This window comes from Mobula hypostoma, chromosome 1, assembly GCF_963921235.1.
Source record: "Mobula hypostoma chromosome 1, sMobHyp1.1, whole genome shotgun sequence".
Classification (NCBI taxonomy): Eukaryota; Metazoa; Chordata; class Chondrichthyes; order Myliobatiformes; family Myliobatidae; genus Mobula; species Mobula hypostoma.
Window position 1 is genome coordinate 161,909,415 of NC_086097.1, and position 13,829 is coordinate 161,923,243.

The window sequence follows — 13,829 nt, forward strand, 5'->3', positions numbered from 1 at the left end:
ATGCATAATGTAAAAGGCAATTAAATATTGAAAGCAAAGGTCAAATTAGGACAGTGTGATCTCTGTAATTACATACAGCGCTAGAGGCCACTGCTTTTTAGGATAAGTTGATTTCTAATAAAGCAAGTTACTGAACACAGACTGGATGCACGCCATTGGTTGGTTTCTTAAAATATAAAGGTGTGATTGCTTCACGATTTGATTAACCACATCCTTCAGCATGTTTGCATTTGTAGCATATCAGATCTGGTATTTTAAACTCAATGTTTAAAACTATTGCACTTGATCCTGGATCTCTCTTGACGAAATGTCATGTATGTGGTTTGGATTTAGTCAAATGAGGTGACATGTACAATAAAAAATATGTTATTCTGGCACCCTCGGGACTTTGGTAGTGCTAATACAGCAGACTTTATGGATAATAGGAGCATTAATAACTATTGCTTCACTTTTTACAGTAATATACTAAATTTTCCAGCCAACCCAATTAGTTTAAAGGGGGCAGGAAACAAATATGCATTCCTGGCTGTAGTTGAAAATTATCTGGGTTCCTGTGCACGAGTGTTGCAAACTGCAATCCTGGCCCTGTCCATCCCTCTGGACTCGGTTCTGGCTGAACTCACTGCCTTTATTTTGGCTCCCCTGCTCACATTTCAGGCTGATGAGTGAACCAAATGCTGAACCATCAAGATTTCTGAATAATTGGATTATTGAGTTAACACTGGAGAGAGTTTTCAAATACATTTAGTTTGTGTTTGTTTATGATCAGGTACTATGAAATGATTTTGCTTTTGAAAGAACATTGGACATGTAAGAATATTGGGTTAATTTTTAATTATTTTCATTTTTCCAGAAAATGATCTTTTTCAGTTTTGTTTAAAACCTATCTTTCCATACAGTACCACCTATTTGTTGTTACTTTTATTTAAATATGATGGTTCTGCGTATTTAAGCAGCTTTAGCTTATTTTCCATCATGTATTTTGTATTTTAAACTTTGAGTTCCTAGGAAATCTCCTCACCATTTTGGTTTTTTAATGTCTTTAAAATAAATCAAATCTGTTTTGAAATAACACACTAATTGATTTATTTTAAATCGTGGGCTATCTTGAGACCATTATTGGAACATTATTTAGAGTGATTTAATTGAGCTGGTTATAATTTCTCTGCTTCAATACAGAGGTACAAGATATTTTATTATGATAATGGTCTGCATTCTTGCTATTAACCATACTGACCAGCTGTCACTGATGGCATATGGTCACACATTTGCGCAATTGCACATGTGCCAAGTTGACATAAGATTAAATTAATGCATTGAAGTTCCTAGTTCCTTTGTCTCTTGAAATGTTATACTGGAATTGAATACTGAATGAAGACCACCTCCCCCATGTAAAGCAACACTATTCTGACGTAAAGATAACGGGTAAAGGACAAAAAGGAAAATGTGGATGAATAGGTCATGCCAAGACTGAAGGGTAGAATTATCTTTTCCCTAATTCTCAAGTAAAAGGTACTATGTTTCTGGTTAGTTCGGCATCATTGTCATGGTGATTGACAAGGAAAATATTTATAGATACATTATTAACGTGCCTTTTTCTCCATTAATGCTGATTGATTTACAATTTACAAAGTTTTCTGTTTTTCAATGTTGGATTTCATGAATGCAGATTCATTGGGAGTTGTAGTCCAGGAATGAGTACTTCAGCTCTTAAAGTTGTTGCTGACCATCAATTGATTCTAGAGTCATAGAGAAGTACAGCACAGAAGCAGGCCATTCAGCCCATCTAGTCCATGCTGAAAATTATTTAAACTGCTACTCCCAATGACCTGCATAGGGACCATAGCCTTCCATATCCCTACTATCCATGTACCTATCTAAACTTCTCTTAAATGTTGAAATTGAACTTGCATGGACCACTTGCGCTGGCAGCTCATTCCACACTCTTATGACCTTCTGAGTGAAGAAGTTTCCCATCATGTTCCCCTTAAACTTCTCACATTTCACCCGTAAGCCATGAACTCTGGTTTTAGTCCCACTCGACTTCAGTGGACAAAAGCCTGCTTGCATTTACCCCATCTTTACCCCTCCTAATTTTGTATACCATTATTAAATCTCCTCTTAATCATCTACGTTCTAAAGAATCCTATCTTTCATATCTTCCCCAGGTTACAACAGAGTTCTGTTCTTGTGAGCTATTCATAACCCATACACACAAGAGAGTTTGTAGATGCTGGAAATCCAGAGTAACACACAAAATGCTGGAGGAACTCAGACAGCATCTATGGAAATTAATAAATAGTCAATGTTTCAGACTGAGGCCCTTCTTCAGGACTGGAAAGGAGGGGGGAAGACACCATAATGAAAAGGTTAAGGGGAGGGGAAGAAGGACTAGCTAGAAGGTGATTGGTGAAGCCAGGTGGGTGAAAAAGGCAAATGGCTGGAGAATAAAGAAAGATAGGAGAGGAGAGTGTAGCATGGAAGAAAGGGAAGGAAGAGGGGCTCCGGGGGAGGTGATAGGCAAGTGAGGAGAAAAGGTAAGAGGCTGGAGTGGGGAATGGAGGAAGGAGGAGGGAAAAATTACTTTTTTTCTCATAACTTAGACAGTTTGCAACTCAAATATGGCTACATAGTGTGTTCCCAGGCAGCAGAGGACACCTACAGCTCTACAGCAGCCAGCAAACCCATCCCCCTAGTCTCCCAGACATTTATTTGTTGTCACTGGCTGCCCATAAATCTGTCCATTAGATGTTCTTGTCACATTACCATCAGCTCTGCAGATTCTACCACTCATGTTACATGCAACTGCCAATTAAATTAAAAACCCACAAGTCTTTGGGATGTGGGAAGACAGAGCAGCCAGAGGAAACTCGTGCATTCACAGGGAAAAAGCACAGGCTCGACGCAGACAGCGATCATAGTCAAGTTTGAACCTGGGTCTCTGACACTGAAGCAACCGCACTATTAATGGTGGCACTGCACTGTTTCTTTCTTGTTTCAATTACTTGAACTACTGTTAAAATGTTTGAGATTGGTTCTAGAGTTGGTGACAAAAAGCATGGTTTCAAGCTAAGGAGCATAAATGCTGCGAAGACTCTTGGAATTAAAGGATGTGGAAACGTTTAAGAATGATTTAGTAAATATTTGAAAGTGTAGGTGATCAGGCAACATTGTTTCCATTCTACTCATATTTTGACACTGTCTGTAGGTCCTGTTAATCCTATTTAATGTAAATATGATGGCTTTCTGATGGGACACAGTGAGAATTACTTTTAAAATAACCAGATTAAAATAATTTGCCTTCATTGTCTGTTACTGAAGACCTGAAAGAGTTAAGGAAAGTACTACTAAGCATTCCTGTCTGTGGTGCCCCACCTCATGGAGCAGTATTTGGCATGGATCCTATGGATTGCAATTCTGTTTATATTAGTTTTCAACCAATCAGATCTTAACATAATCACATGGTGCAATCTAATACTTACTGAACTCCAATTATACATCTTTAAAGTCTGGAGGCAGTCCCTGTCAGATATGCAAATACATGTGCTCTCAATGCTCTTTGGTCAAATATACAGGCAGTAAGACAACTGGGAAGTACACTACCTATGATGTTTGAAAAGCCCCAGGTTATAATGATTCATATTTTGCTGATTTATGAATAGTGTGACTGAGAATATGACTCAAGAAGAATGTTCAGAAGCTTATTTTCTTTTTAATAGTGAAACTTGATTATTTTCTTAATTGTAAGTTTTATCTATGATTCTTTCTGGGAAGGTTCCTCCTTCCCCACCATATTCCTACATTCCATGTGTTTGCTGGGATGCTCGAACAAGACATGAGGTGGAAGTACAACATCTCGAGGCAGAAGGTAGTATCACAAAGGATCCAAGTCATTATTGAAGATTTTGAAGTAATTGTGATTTGTTATTAAACTTTGTTATTGAAAAGTATTTAGTGGTTCAACAGTCTGTACATTGAATTGAATCTGCTTGTTCAGCCTTAAATTGTGACTGGAGTAAAATTAGCATTTAGACTGTGTTTAATGTCATCTCTTTTTGTAGTTATTTTTGTCTTGTAACTCAGACACCACAGCTCACTTAGTGGGTTGATGTGCTGTGAGGTTTTTCTATTGCTAACAGTTGCAAAGAGGCTTGTGGCCTTCATGGGGAAATAGACTTTTTTTTAATTTTGCATTTTGGAAGTCAGGCAGCTAATTCATTCATTAATCTGTGTCCAGTGCACTTGAGGTTTTAAGTCCTATGTTTGGTCCCCTCTATCAAGAATATTTTATTTGTGGAATTTGAAAATTTGCAGGTGATATATTCACCTTTATAAATCTGTTCTTGAAATTTTGATTGTGATGTTTACATAATTACACTGAAGTCTAAACATGAAGCAATGCAAACAACTTTGATTTATTAGACAAGGCCACTATAGCTTGCTTAGTACCTGTGCCTTTATTTTCCTGATGAGTTGCATGGACATAAAACAGTCAAGCTTTTTCAAAGTGATTCTATTACAAGTTACATAATTCTTTCACATTTTTGGTTTTTATTTTTCAAAAGGCTTTAGGCAATTTTACAGGTTTTTAAAAAAATTGAAATTAAGCAGTTGAAATCAGATGAAGTCAATTCAATTGCATTTTTTTTAACTTATAGACATTTAGAGTCATGGAGTAATGGAAAACAAAAATAGGTCCTTTGCTCACCATTTCCAAGCTGGTTGTCAAGCACTTGTACGCAATGGACTGACTGCTAGAAAATGACATTGTTCTTTGTTCATGGCATTTCAAATGTGAGAGTTCCGGCCTTCACTATGACCTCAGGCAGTATGTTACAGATTCAATGAGCCTCAGGGTGCAAAACACAAAAATCTTAAAGTCCTCTCTAAATCACCAACCCCTTACCTTAACTGTATGCCCTCTGGTACAATCACATCTGCTAAGGAGACTAATTAGTCTCTACCTATCCTATGTTCCTTATTACTTTGTATACCTTGGTTAGGTCTGCATTCAGTCTTCTGTGCAGGGAGAACACTCAGTGGTTTGGTCTGTCTTCTGTTGCTGAACTGTTTCATCCCAAACAATGATCTGGTGCGTTTTTTCTGCACCATCTCCAGGCAAATTCTTCCTATCATGTGGCAATCAAAACCTCACAGCATATTTTAGCAATGGACAAACCAGTGTTTTGAACAACTGCACCATAATCTCCTACTTGTAGATTCCATGCACTGGCTTATGAAGGCATGTATCCCATTCACCTTCATACAAGCAACTACAACCACGCCAAGGTCCCTGTGTTCCTCACTAATTTCTTGGGTTGTGTAATTCATTGTACATATCCTATATTGTGTCTCCCAGAATCATATTTTTCAGGATTAAATTCCATCTTTGACTTCTCTGTTGATTTTAAGTGCCCATCAATATCATTCTGTAGTTAATTGCGTTCCATACTACATTCAATACTATCTGCAAAATAGTAAACACGAGGAATTTTGCAGATGCTGGAAATTCAAGCAACACACATCAAAGTTGCTGCCTGGCCTGCTGCGTTCACCAGCAACTTTGATGTGTGTTGCAAAATAGTAATCCTGCATTCATGTTCATGCAGTTAATGTATATTATGAGCAGCAAGGGACCTTGCATTGTTCCTCAAGGTAGGCCACTGGTCAGACTCCAATTATAATAACACCCCTTGGCTATCATCTTGTGTGTGCTTCCTGTGAGTGAGGTGTTTTTGATCAAATTCGTTGAATTGCTTTTAATCTTGCAGCCTCCTTTGGATCAGTCTTCCCCATGTGACCTTAGATTCCCTGTGCTTTGTTTTTAAAGAGGAGACTCCTTCAGTGTTTGAAAGCAAAGTATATCTAAAACAAGAACCTGAGTGGTCCTATCAACCCTTGACCAAGCTCTGCCATTTCATAAGAACATAAGAAATAGGAGCAGGAGTAGGCCATCGAGTCTGCCCCACCATTCAATAAGATCATGGCTAATCTGTCCATAAACTCAGCTCCATCTACCTGCCTCTTCCCCACAACCCTTAATTCCTCTACTATGTAAAAATCTATCTAACTATATCTTAAATATATATAGTGAAGAAGCCTCAACTGCTTCCCTGGGCAGAGAATTCCACAGATTCACCACTCTTTGGGAAACACAGTTTCTCCTCATCTCCGGCCTAAATCTTCTCCCCTGAATCTTGAGGCAGTGTCCCCTAGTTCTAGTCTCACCTACCAATGGAAACAACTTTCCTACTTCTATCTTATCTATCCCTTTCAAAATTTTGTATGTTTCTATAAGATCCTCTCTCATTCTTCCGAATTCCAGAGAGTACAGTCCCAGGTGGCTCAGTCTCTCCTCATAGGTTAATCCCTTCATCTCTGGAATCAACCTGGTGAACCTCCTCTTCACTGCCTCCAAAGCCAGTATATTTAAATGGTTTGGCATGGACCAGATGGGCCAAAGGGCCTGTTTCTGTGCTGTACTACTCTATGACTTTATGCTTATCCTTCCTGAAATATGGAGACAGAACTGCACACAGTACTCCAGGTGCAGCCTCACCAGTACCCTGTACAGTTGCAGCATGACCTCCCTGCTCTTGAATTCAATCCCTCTAACAATGAAGGCCAACATTCTATTTGCCTTCTTTATAACATGTTCTACCTGCAAGCCAACTTTTTGTGATTCATGAACAAGCATTCCGAAGTCCTTCTGCACAACAGCATGCTACAATCTTTCACCATTTAAATAATGATCTGCATTTCTATTATTCCTTCCAAAGTGGTTGATCTCGCATTTACCAACGTTATATTCCATCTGCCAGACCTTGGCCCACTCACTTAACCTACCTATATCCCTCTGCAGACTCTCCACATCCTCTGTACTATTTGCTTTTCCACTCAGTTTAGTGTCATCTGCAAATTTTGCTTTGGTACACAGTCCGCTCTTCCAAATCACCAATGTAAACGGTAAACAGCTGCAGGCCCAGCACCGATCCCTGTGGCACCCCACTCACCACTGACTGCCAACTGGAGAAATACCCATTTATACCAACTCTCTGCCTTCTATTGGTTAACCAATCCACTATCCATGCCAATACACTTCCTCTGACTCCCTGCATCTCTGTCTTATTTGGAAGTCTCTTGTGCGGCACCTTATCGAACACCTTCTGGAAATCCAATGGGACATCCACCTGTTCCCCTCTATCCACTGCACTCATTATGTCCTCAAAGAACTTCAGTAAGTTTGACAAACAGGACCTGCCCTTTCTGGATCCATGCTGCGTCTGTCTAATGGAACCACTCCTTTCTAAATGTTTCACTATTTCTTCCTTAATGACTGCTTCAAGCATTTTCACGACTGCAGATGTTAAGCTAACTGGCCTATAGTTGCCTGTCTTTTGCCTACATCCTTTTTTAAAAAGTGGCGTGACACTTGCTGTCTTCCAATCCACCAGGACCTGCTCAAAGTCTAGAGAATTTTGGTAAATGATTACCATTGCGTCTACTATAACCGCCGCCAATTCCCTCAGCACCCTGGAATGCATCCCATCAGGACCGGGGACTTATCTATCTTCAGGCCCTCTAGTTTGCTCATCACTATCTCTTTAGTGACAGTGATTTTATCGAGGTCCTCACTTCCCATTTTGTCCATAACATCCTTCTTTGGCATATTAGACATATCCTCCACTGTGAAGACCGACACAAAATAGTTGTTCAATACCTCAGCCATTTCCTTATCACCCAATATTAATTTCCCCTTCTCGTCTTCCAAGGGCCCTACATTGACTTTAGCCACCCTCTTCCACTTTATATATTTATAAAAACTTTTGCCATCTGTTTTTATATTTTGTGCTAATTTAGTTTCATACTCTATCTTCCCTTTCCTTATTTATTGTTTAGTTGTTCTCTTGCTTTTTAAAGTTTTCCGAATCCTCCAGTCTCCCACTACTCTTTGCGACTTTGTACACATAAGCTTTTAATTTGATAGTATCGTTTATTTCCTTAGTTATCCAAGGCTGGCTCTCCCCACACATACTGTCCTTCCTTCTGACTGGAATATACTTTTGTTGAGCTCTGTGAAAAATCTCTTTTGAAAGTATTCCATTGTTCCTCAACTGTCCTACCAAATAGCCTGTGCTCCCAATCCACATTAGCCAGCTCCTCCCTCATCCCATTGTAGTCTCCCTTGTTCAAGCATAATGCAGTTGTTTTAGATCTAACTATTTCATCCTCCATCTGTATGCGAAATTCAATCATACTATGATCACTCTTTCCAAGAGGATCCCTGACTACAAGATCGTTAATCTTACCTGTATCATTGCACAAGAATAGATCTAAGATAGCGTTTTCCCTTGTAGGTTCACTAACATGCTGCCCAAGAAAGCCATCCGGGATGCATTCTATGAAGTCCTGCTCAAAACTTCCTTGACCAACCTGATTCACCCAATGTATGTGGAAGTTAAAATCCCCCATGACAACTGCTGTTACGTTCTACAAGCCTCAGTTATTTCTTGGTTCATCGCCTCTGTCACTGCAATATTTTTATTAGGCAGCCTGTAGACAACTCCCACCAATGATTTTCTTTTCCTTTTACTATTCTTAATCTCTACCCAAATGGACTCAACATTCTGCTCCGTAGATCTTATATCATCTCTCTCAATCACCCTGATCTCATCCTTAACTAAGAGTGCCACCTCACCTCCTTTGCCTTCCTGCCTATCTTTCCATATTACCTGATGCCCTTGGATATTTAATTCCCAGTCATCTCCACCTTGCAACCAGGTTTCTGTAATGGCCACCAAATCATATGCCTTGGTACTGATCTGTGCCACAAGTTCACTAATCTTGTTTCTAATACTACGAGCATTTAGATAAAGTGCCCTTATACTCATTATCCTTTTAGAATCTAGTGACCTATGCGATTTTTGCTTTTTACTTTTATGCACTCTACTCGTACTTTTTTCTTCTCTAACATTAGCTTTGGTGTTCTGTATCACTTCCCTCTTCTTTTCTGTGTGGGTTCCCATCCCCCTGCCATACTAGTTTAAAGCCTCCCCAACATCTCTAGCAAACAATCTCCTTAGGATATTGATCCTGGCTGTGCCCAGATGTAGATCGTCTGGACAGTACTGGTCCCATCTCCCCCAGAAGTGGTTCCAATGCCCCAAGAATCTGAAACCCTCCCTCCTGCACCACTGCTCAAGCCACATATTCATTCTAGCTATCCTGCTATTCCAACTCTGGCTAGCACATGGCACCAGTAATAATCCTGAGATTATTACCTTTGAGGTCCTACTCTTTAATTTATCTCCTAGCTCCCTAAATTCAGCTTGTAGGGCTTCATCCTGCTTTCTTCCTTTATTGTTAGTACCTACATGCACCACGACAGCTGGCTGCTCACCCTCCCCTTTCAGAATTTCCTGCAGCCTCTCCGAGACATCTCTGACCCTTGCACCCGGGAGGCAACACACCATACGGGAACACACATCAAAGTTGCTGGTGAACGCAGCAGGCCAAGCAGCATCTATAGGAAGAGGCGCAGTCGACGTTTCAGGCCGAGACCCTTCGTCAGGACTAACTGAAGGAAGAGTGAGTAAGGGATTTGAAAGCTGGAGGGGGAGGGGGAGATGCAAAATGATAGGAGAAGACAGGAGGGGGAGGGATAGAGCCGAGCGAGTTTGAGTCAAAGTGTGGTCGAAAAGTTGAAGGGCCGAAGAAATTACAGATGGGGAGCAGTGAGAGATGGTTTCACTGAACTCCCGTCGAAGAGAGGATCTAAACTTCTTCGGTGTAGGCATCACCGGAAGAGGCTTCGCAGTAGTGAATTTAAACGCAAACAACAGGAATTCTGCAGATGCTGGAAATTCAAGCAACACACATCAAAGTTGCTGGTGAACGCAGCAGGCCAAGCAGCATCTATAGGAAGAGGCGCAGTCGACGTTTCAGGCCGAGACCCGGGAGTCCAGTTTGCGGCCACAGAAGCTCCTCTCTATTCCCCTTACCATGGAATCCCTTACCACAACAGCTCCACCACCAGGTCAGCTCAAGAATCTGATGGTTGTAGGCAAGTAGCTATTCTTGTACATGGTCGTGCCTTCTTTTGTTTTAAGATGTACTTTAAAAGCACTAAACAACATTTTTGAGCACCTCTAATTAGCTGACCACCTTTACCTATGGATTTTATTTTCCTCTTATGGTTTGAAATCTATTTACTATTAAAACTCTCATCCTCTGTCTGTTTGTCTGTTTGTGACCTCCAATTAGTGCAAATGGTGCATTACAGCGGCACTCGTTTTGGCCTAAATTGAATTAAAATGCACTAACTTAGAGAATGCAGGCAAAGTTCAGGGTTATATGTTCGTATAAAATTGCTCATTCGCCAAAATAAACAGGCTGCCTTTTAACCCGAGACCCGATCGGCCATCATGGAAATCGGGACGCGACAGCCCGACGCATGTGCACGGCCAGTTGCAGCAGCGACACCTACCGGAGCAAAAGGGCAGGGCAGCTCTATTTCGTGGGGTCACATTCTGCTAATCACCACCATCAACATGTGCAGGATTGGGACAGATCTAACTGCCACCCATCAATAAGAGGTAATTAAATCTTATTGTAACGACATACTTTGAGACACCCATAAAACCCTTTGCTGCAGTCAAAAGACAGCGGTGACTATATCACGTCCATTTAGCAGAACGCCAACCACATCATCAAGGATAATCAACATCCTTTGGTGTTACTGTTTCGTATCTTCTATCCAGCATTAGGGTAAAAAAATAGTCAGCCGAATTATGCCACGTGGAAAGGGAAGGGAGACATTATAGTCAAGACCCAGGATCAAAGAGTCAGGACAAAAAAAGATGAGAGAAGAAGAGACAGAGGAGGAGAGGCATGCACATCTCCAGGATCAGAGATAAACAACAAACAGCAGAAGAGCTGAAGAGATGGGGGATGAAAGGGCTACATGTCTCCAGAATGACAAGGAGAGGCACAAAGGTGGCAGAGCAACTCTTACAACACACTGGAGGAACTCAGCAGGTCGGGCAGCATCCATGGAAATGATCAGTCAACGTTTCGGGCCAGCCGGAACCCTTCATCAGGACTGAAGAGGGGAGGGGCAGAGGCCCTATAAAGAAGGTGGGGGGAGGGTTGGAAGGAGAAGGCTGGTAGGTTCCAGGTGAAAAAACAGTAAGGGGAAAGATAAAGGGGTGGCGGAAGGGAAGCAGGGAGGGGATAGGCAGGAAAGGTGAAGAAGGAATAGGGGAAAGCACAATGGGTAGTAGAAGGAGGCGGAGCCATGAGGGAGGTGATAGGCAGCTGGGGAGGGGACAGAGTGAAATAGGGATGGGGAAGGGAGGGGGAGGGAATTGCCGGAAGTTGGAGAATTCAGTGTTCATGCCCAAGGGCTGGAGACTTCCCAGACGGTATATGAGGTGTTGCTCCTCCAACCTGAGTTTGGCCTCATCCTGGCAGTAGAGGAGGCCATGTATGGACATATCTGAATGGGAATGTGAAGCAGAGTTGAAGTGGGTGGCAACCGGAGATCCTGTCTGTTGTGGCGGATGGAGTGCAGGTGCTTGATGAATCGTGTTTCACCGATGTAGAGGAGGCCACACTGGGAGCACCAGATGCAATAGATGACCCCAACAGACTCACAAGTGAAGTGTTGCCTCACCTGGAAGGACTGTCTGGGCCCTGAATGGTGGCAAGCGAGGAGGTGTAGGGACAGGTGTAGCACTTACGCTTACAGGGTTAAGTGCTGGGTGGGAGATCTGTGGGGAGGGACAGGTGGACCAGGGAGTTGCCGAGGGAACGATCCCCGCAGAAAGCGGAGAGGCGTGGAGGGGGAAAGATGTGTTTAGTGGTGGGGTCCTGTTGAAGGTGGTGGAATATGGAGGATAATGTGCTGAATCTGGAGGCTGGTGGGGTGGTAGGTGAGGACAAGGGGAACTCTGTCCCTGTTGTGGTGACAGGAGGATGGGGTGAGGGCCGAAGTGCGGGAAATGGGAGAGATGTGGGTGAGGGCATCATTGATGATGGCAGAAGGGAAACCATGATCCTTAAAGAAAGAGGACATTTGAGATGTCCTGGATGGCAGATAAGCCAGAAATGATGCTATCAAAAGTGTCCTTCGTTAAACAAGGAGGAGCTATATTTGCTTTGCTATGCGTCGTTCTTCTTTAATAAACTGAGGTTTACTCCTTCAGTTTCCAAGGCAAAGCGATACCAACAGTATTCAGGAAAATTTAATGTTCATTCTGGTCACATCAGACTGCACTACCCTTCTCTCAAAAGGTGCCCCAACAGGTCACCCTGTTGTCTATATTAGCTAAATCATGAAGTTGCTGCAGCTCAGAAACCAGCCATTCAAGTCAAGTTTGTATTAGTTCTGCATAAGGCAGCCACATCAGTCCTCATCCCCTTGTTCTTTCCCCAGGGACCTGCAAGTTCTTCCTCAAATATATGAAAATTTAAAAAAAAAACCAGATAAAGAAAACTGAAATCAAAGCAGCCTGGCCCAAGGCAGTAACTTGGCAGTAAATTTCAGATCAGATCTATTCCCTGAATATAAAAGTAATTCTCTCAGTCCTCTTGTGTCGTAGGCCTTCGATTATATTTCTATACTCCCATTCATTAACTCATCTCTGCTGATGGAAATAGTTGCATCAGTCAACACCATCTAAGACTCATCTTGATCTTTCACGTAACTACTAAATCTCTTCTCAATATTCCTTCCTGCAAGGAGTATACACCCAGCTTCTCATTGTAGTTGAAATCCTTCGTCCCTCGAATCACGCTCTTAAATTATCTCTGCCTCCCCTCTAAGACCTTCATGTCCCAGAGTGAAAATGAAGGGATATGGTTTTTCAGTTGTGGTCAAACATTAGTGTTTTATGGATGTTCAACATAACCTTTCTGCTTTTATAATTACTGGGATCCTATATAGTTCACCAACTGCTCTTTCAATGTGCCCTGATGGTTTCAGAAATTTATACTAATTTGCATGCAAGTCCTTTGTTCCTTCACGTTTTGGAACTTCATGTCTTTGTTGCTTTTTATTTTTGGCAAATTGTATAACTTCATCCTTCTGTATTAAACTTTATCTGCCAATTGCCTGTTCGTTCTGCCAGCCTGTCTGTTACCCATCCATATCATTACTAGCAAACTTCCAAGCCTTGTTATTGGTGCAGTTTTTGTATGGTTGGGCACCTGCTGCTGGGTTATGTTGTTTGTTCCAACATAGTCACTTGATAAGAGCCTGGAGTACTTTGGCAAAGCCTACTGTGGCATCAGGGCTGTCTTAGCTTCTGCAGTAGTATACAGGTTCCCTTTGGCAGCAAATGAGACTGTCCCCAAGCTCATTAATTGTCAGACGTGTCAGTATTATAATTCTTTCTGAATGTCTTTGATGCTCACAATAACATAAGAACTGTTTTAAAAATATTTACATATTAAAGTTCAATAAATGACATTGCAATAACTTCTCAAAACAAAACGATCTCCATTTAGGTTAACTTAATGAATGCAGCTTCAGTGGACAGACTTTCCTGGAAGAACTGGGAACTTGGAAGCAGATTCTGCTGTTCTGTTGGACTTAAGTCTACTGAGCAATATTGGGACAGTTATAACCCATGCAAATACACTCAAAATGCTGGAGGAACTCAACAGGCCTTGTAGCATCTATGGAAAAGAGTATTTTCCATAGATGTAGCCTGGCCTGCTGAGTTCCTCCAGCATTTTGTGTGTTGCTTGGATTTTTAGAATCTGCAAATTTTCTCTTGTTTGTGATATAACCCATGGCAGTGGGTTAAAAGGTGCTGCTTATGGTT

The 13,829-nt window shown here is 41.6% G+C and overlaps 1 protein-coding gene across 17 annotated transcripts in view; it reads left to right on the forward strand.

Moving 5' to 3' along the window:
* The window catches only part of LOC134351841 (focal adhesion kinase 1), a 522,413-nt gene that overhangs the window by 181,130 nt on the left and 327,454 nt on the right, over nucleotides 1–13,829 (forward strand). For 6 of the 17 annotated variants that reach the window (XM_063058667.1, XM_063058643.1, XM_063058720.1 and 3 more), the window contains exon 1: nucleotides 3,656–3,868. The exons of 5 other annotated variants lie outside the window; for them this stretch is intronic. In XM_063058667.1, the coding sequence (XP_062914737.1) occupies nucleotides 3,757–3,868 (112 nt within the window). In that variant the 5' untranslated portion in view covers nucleotides 3,656–3,756. Of the gene's footprint in view, nucleotides 1–3,653; nucleotides 3,869–13,829 lie in introns of those variants that run through there. 6 more of the 17 variants (XM_063058711.1, XM_063058695.1, XM_063058738.1 and 3 more) reach the window with 4 other exon arrangements.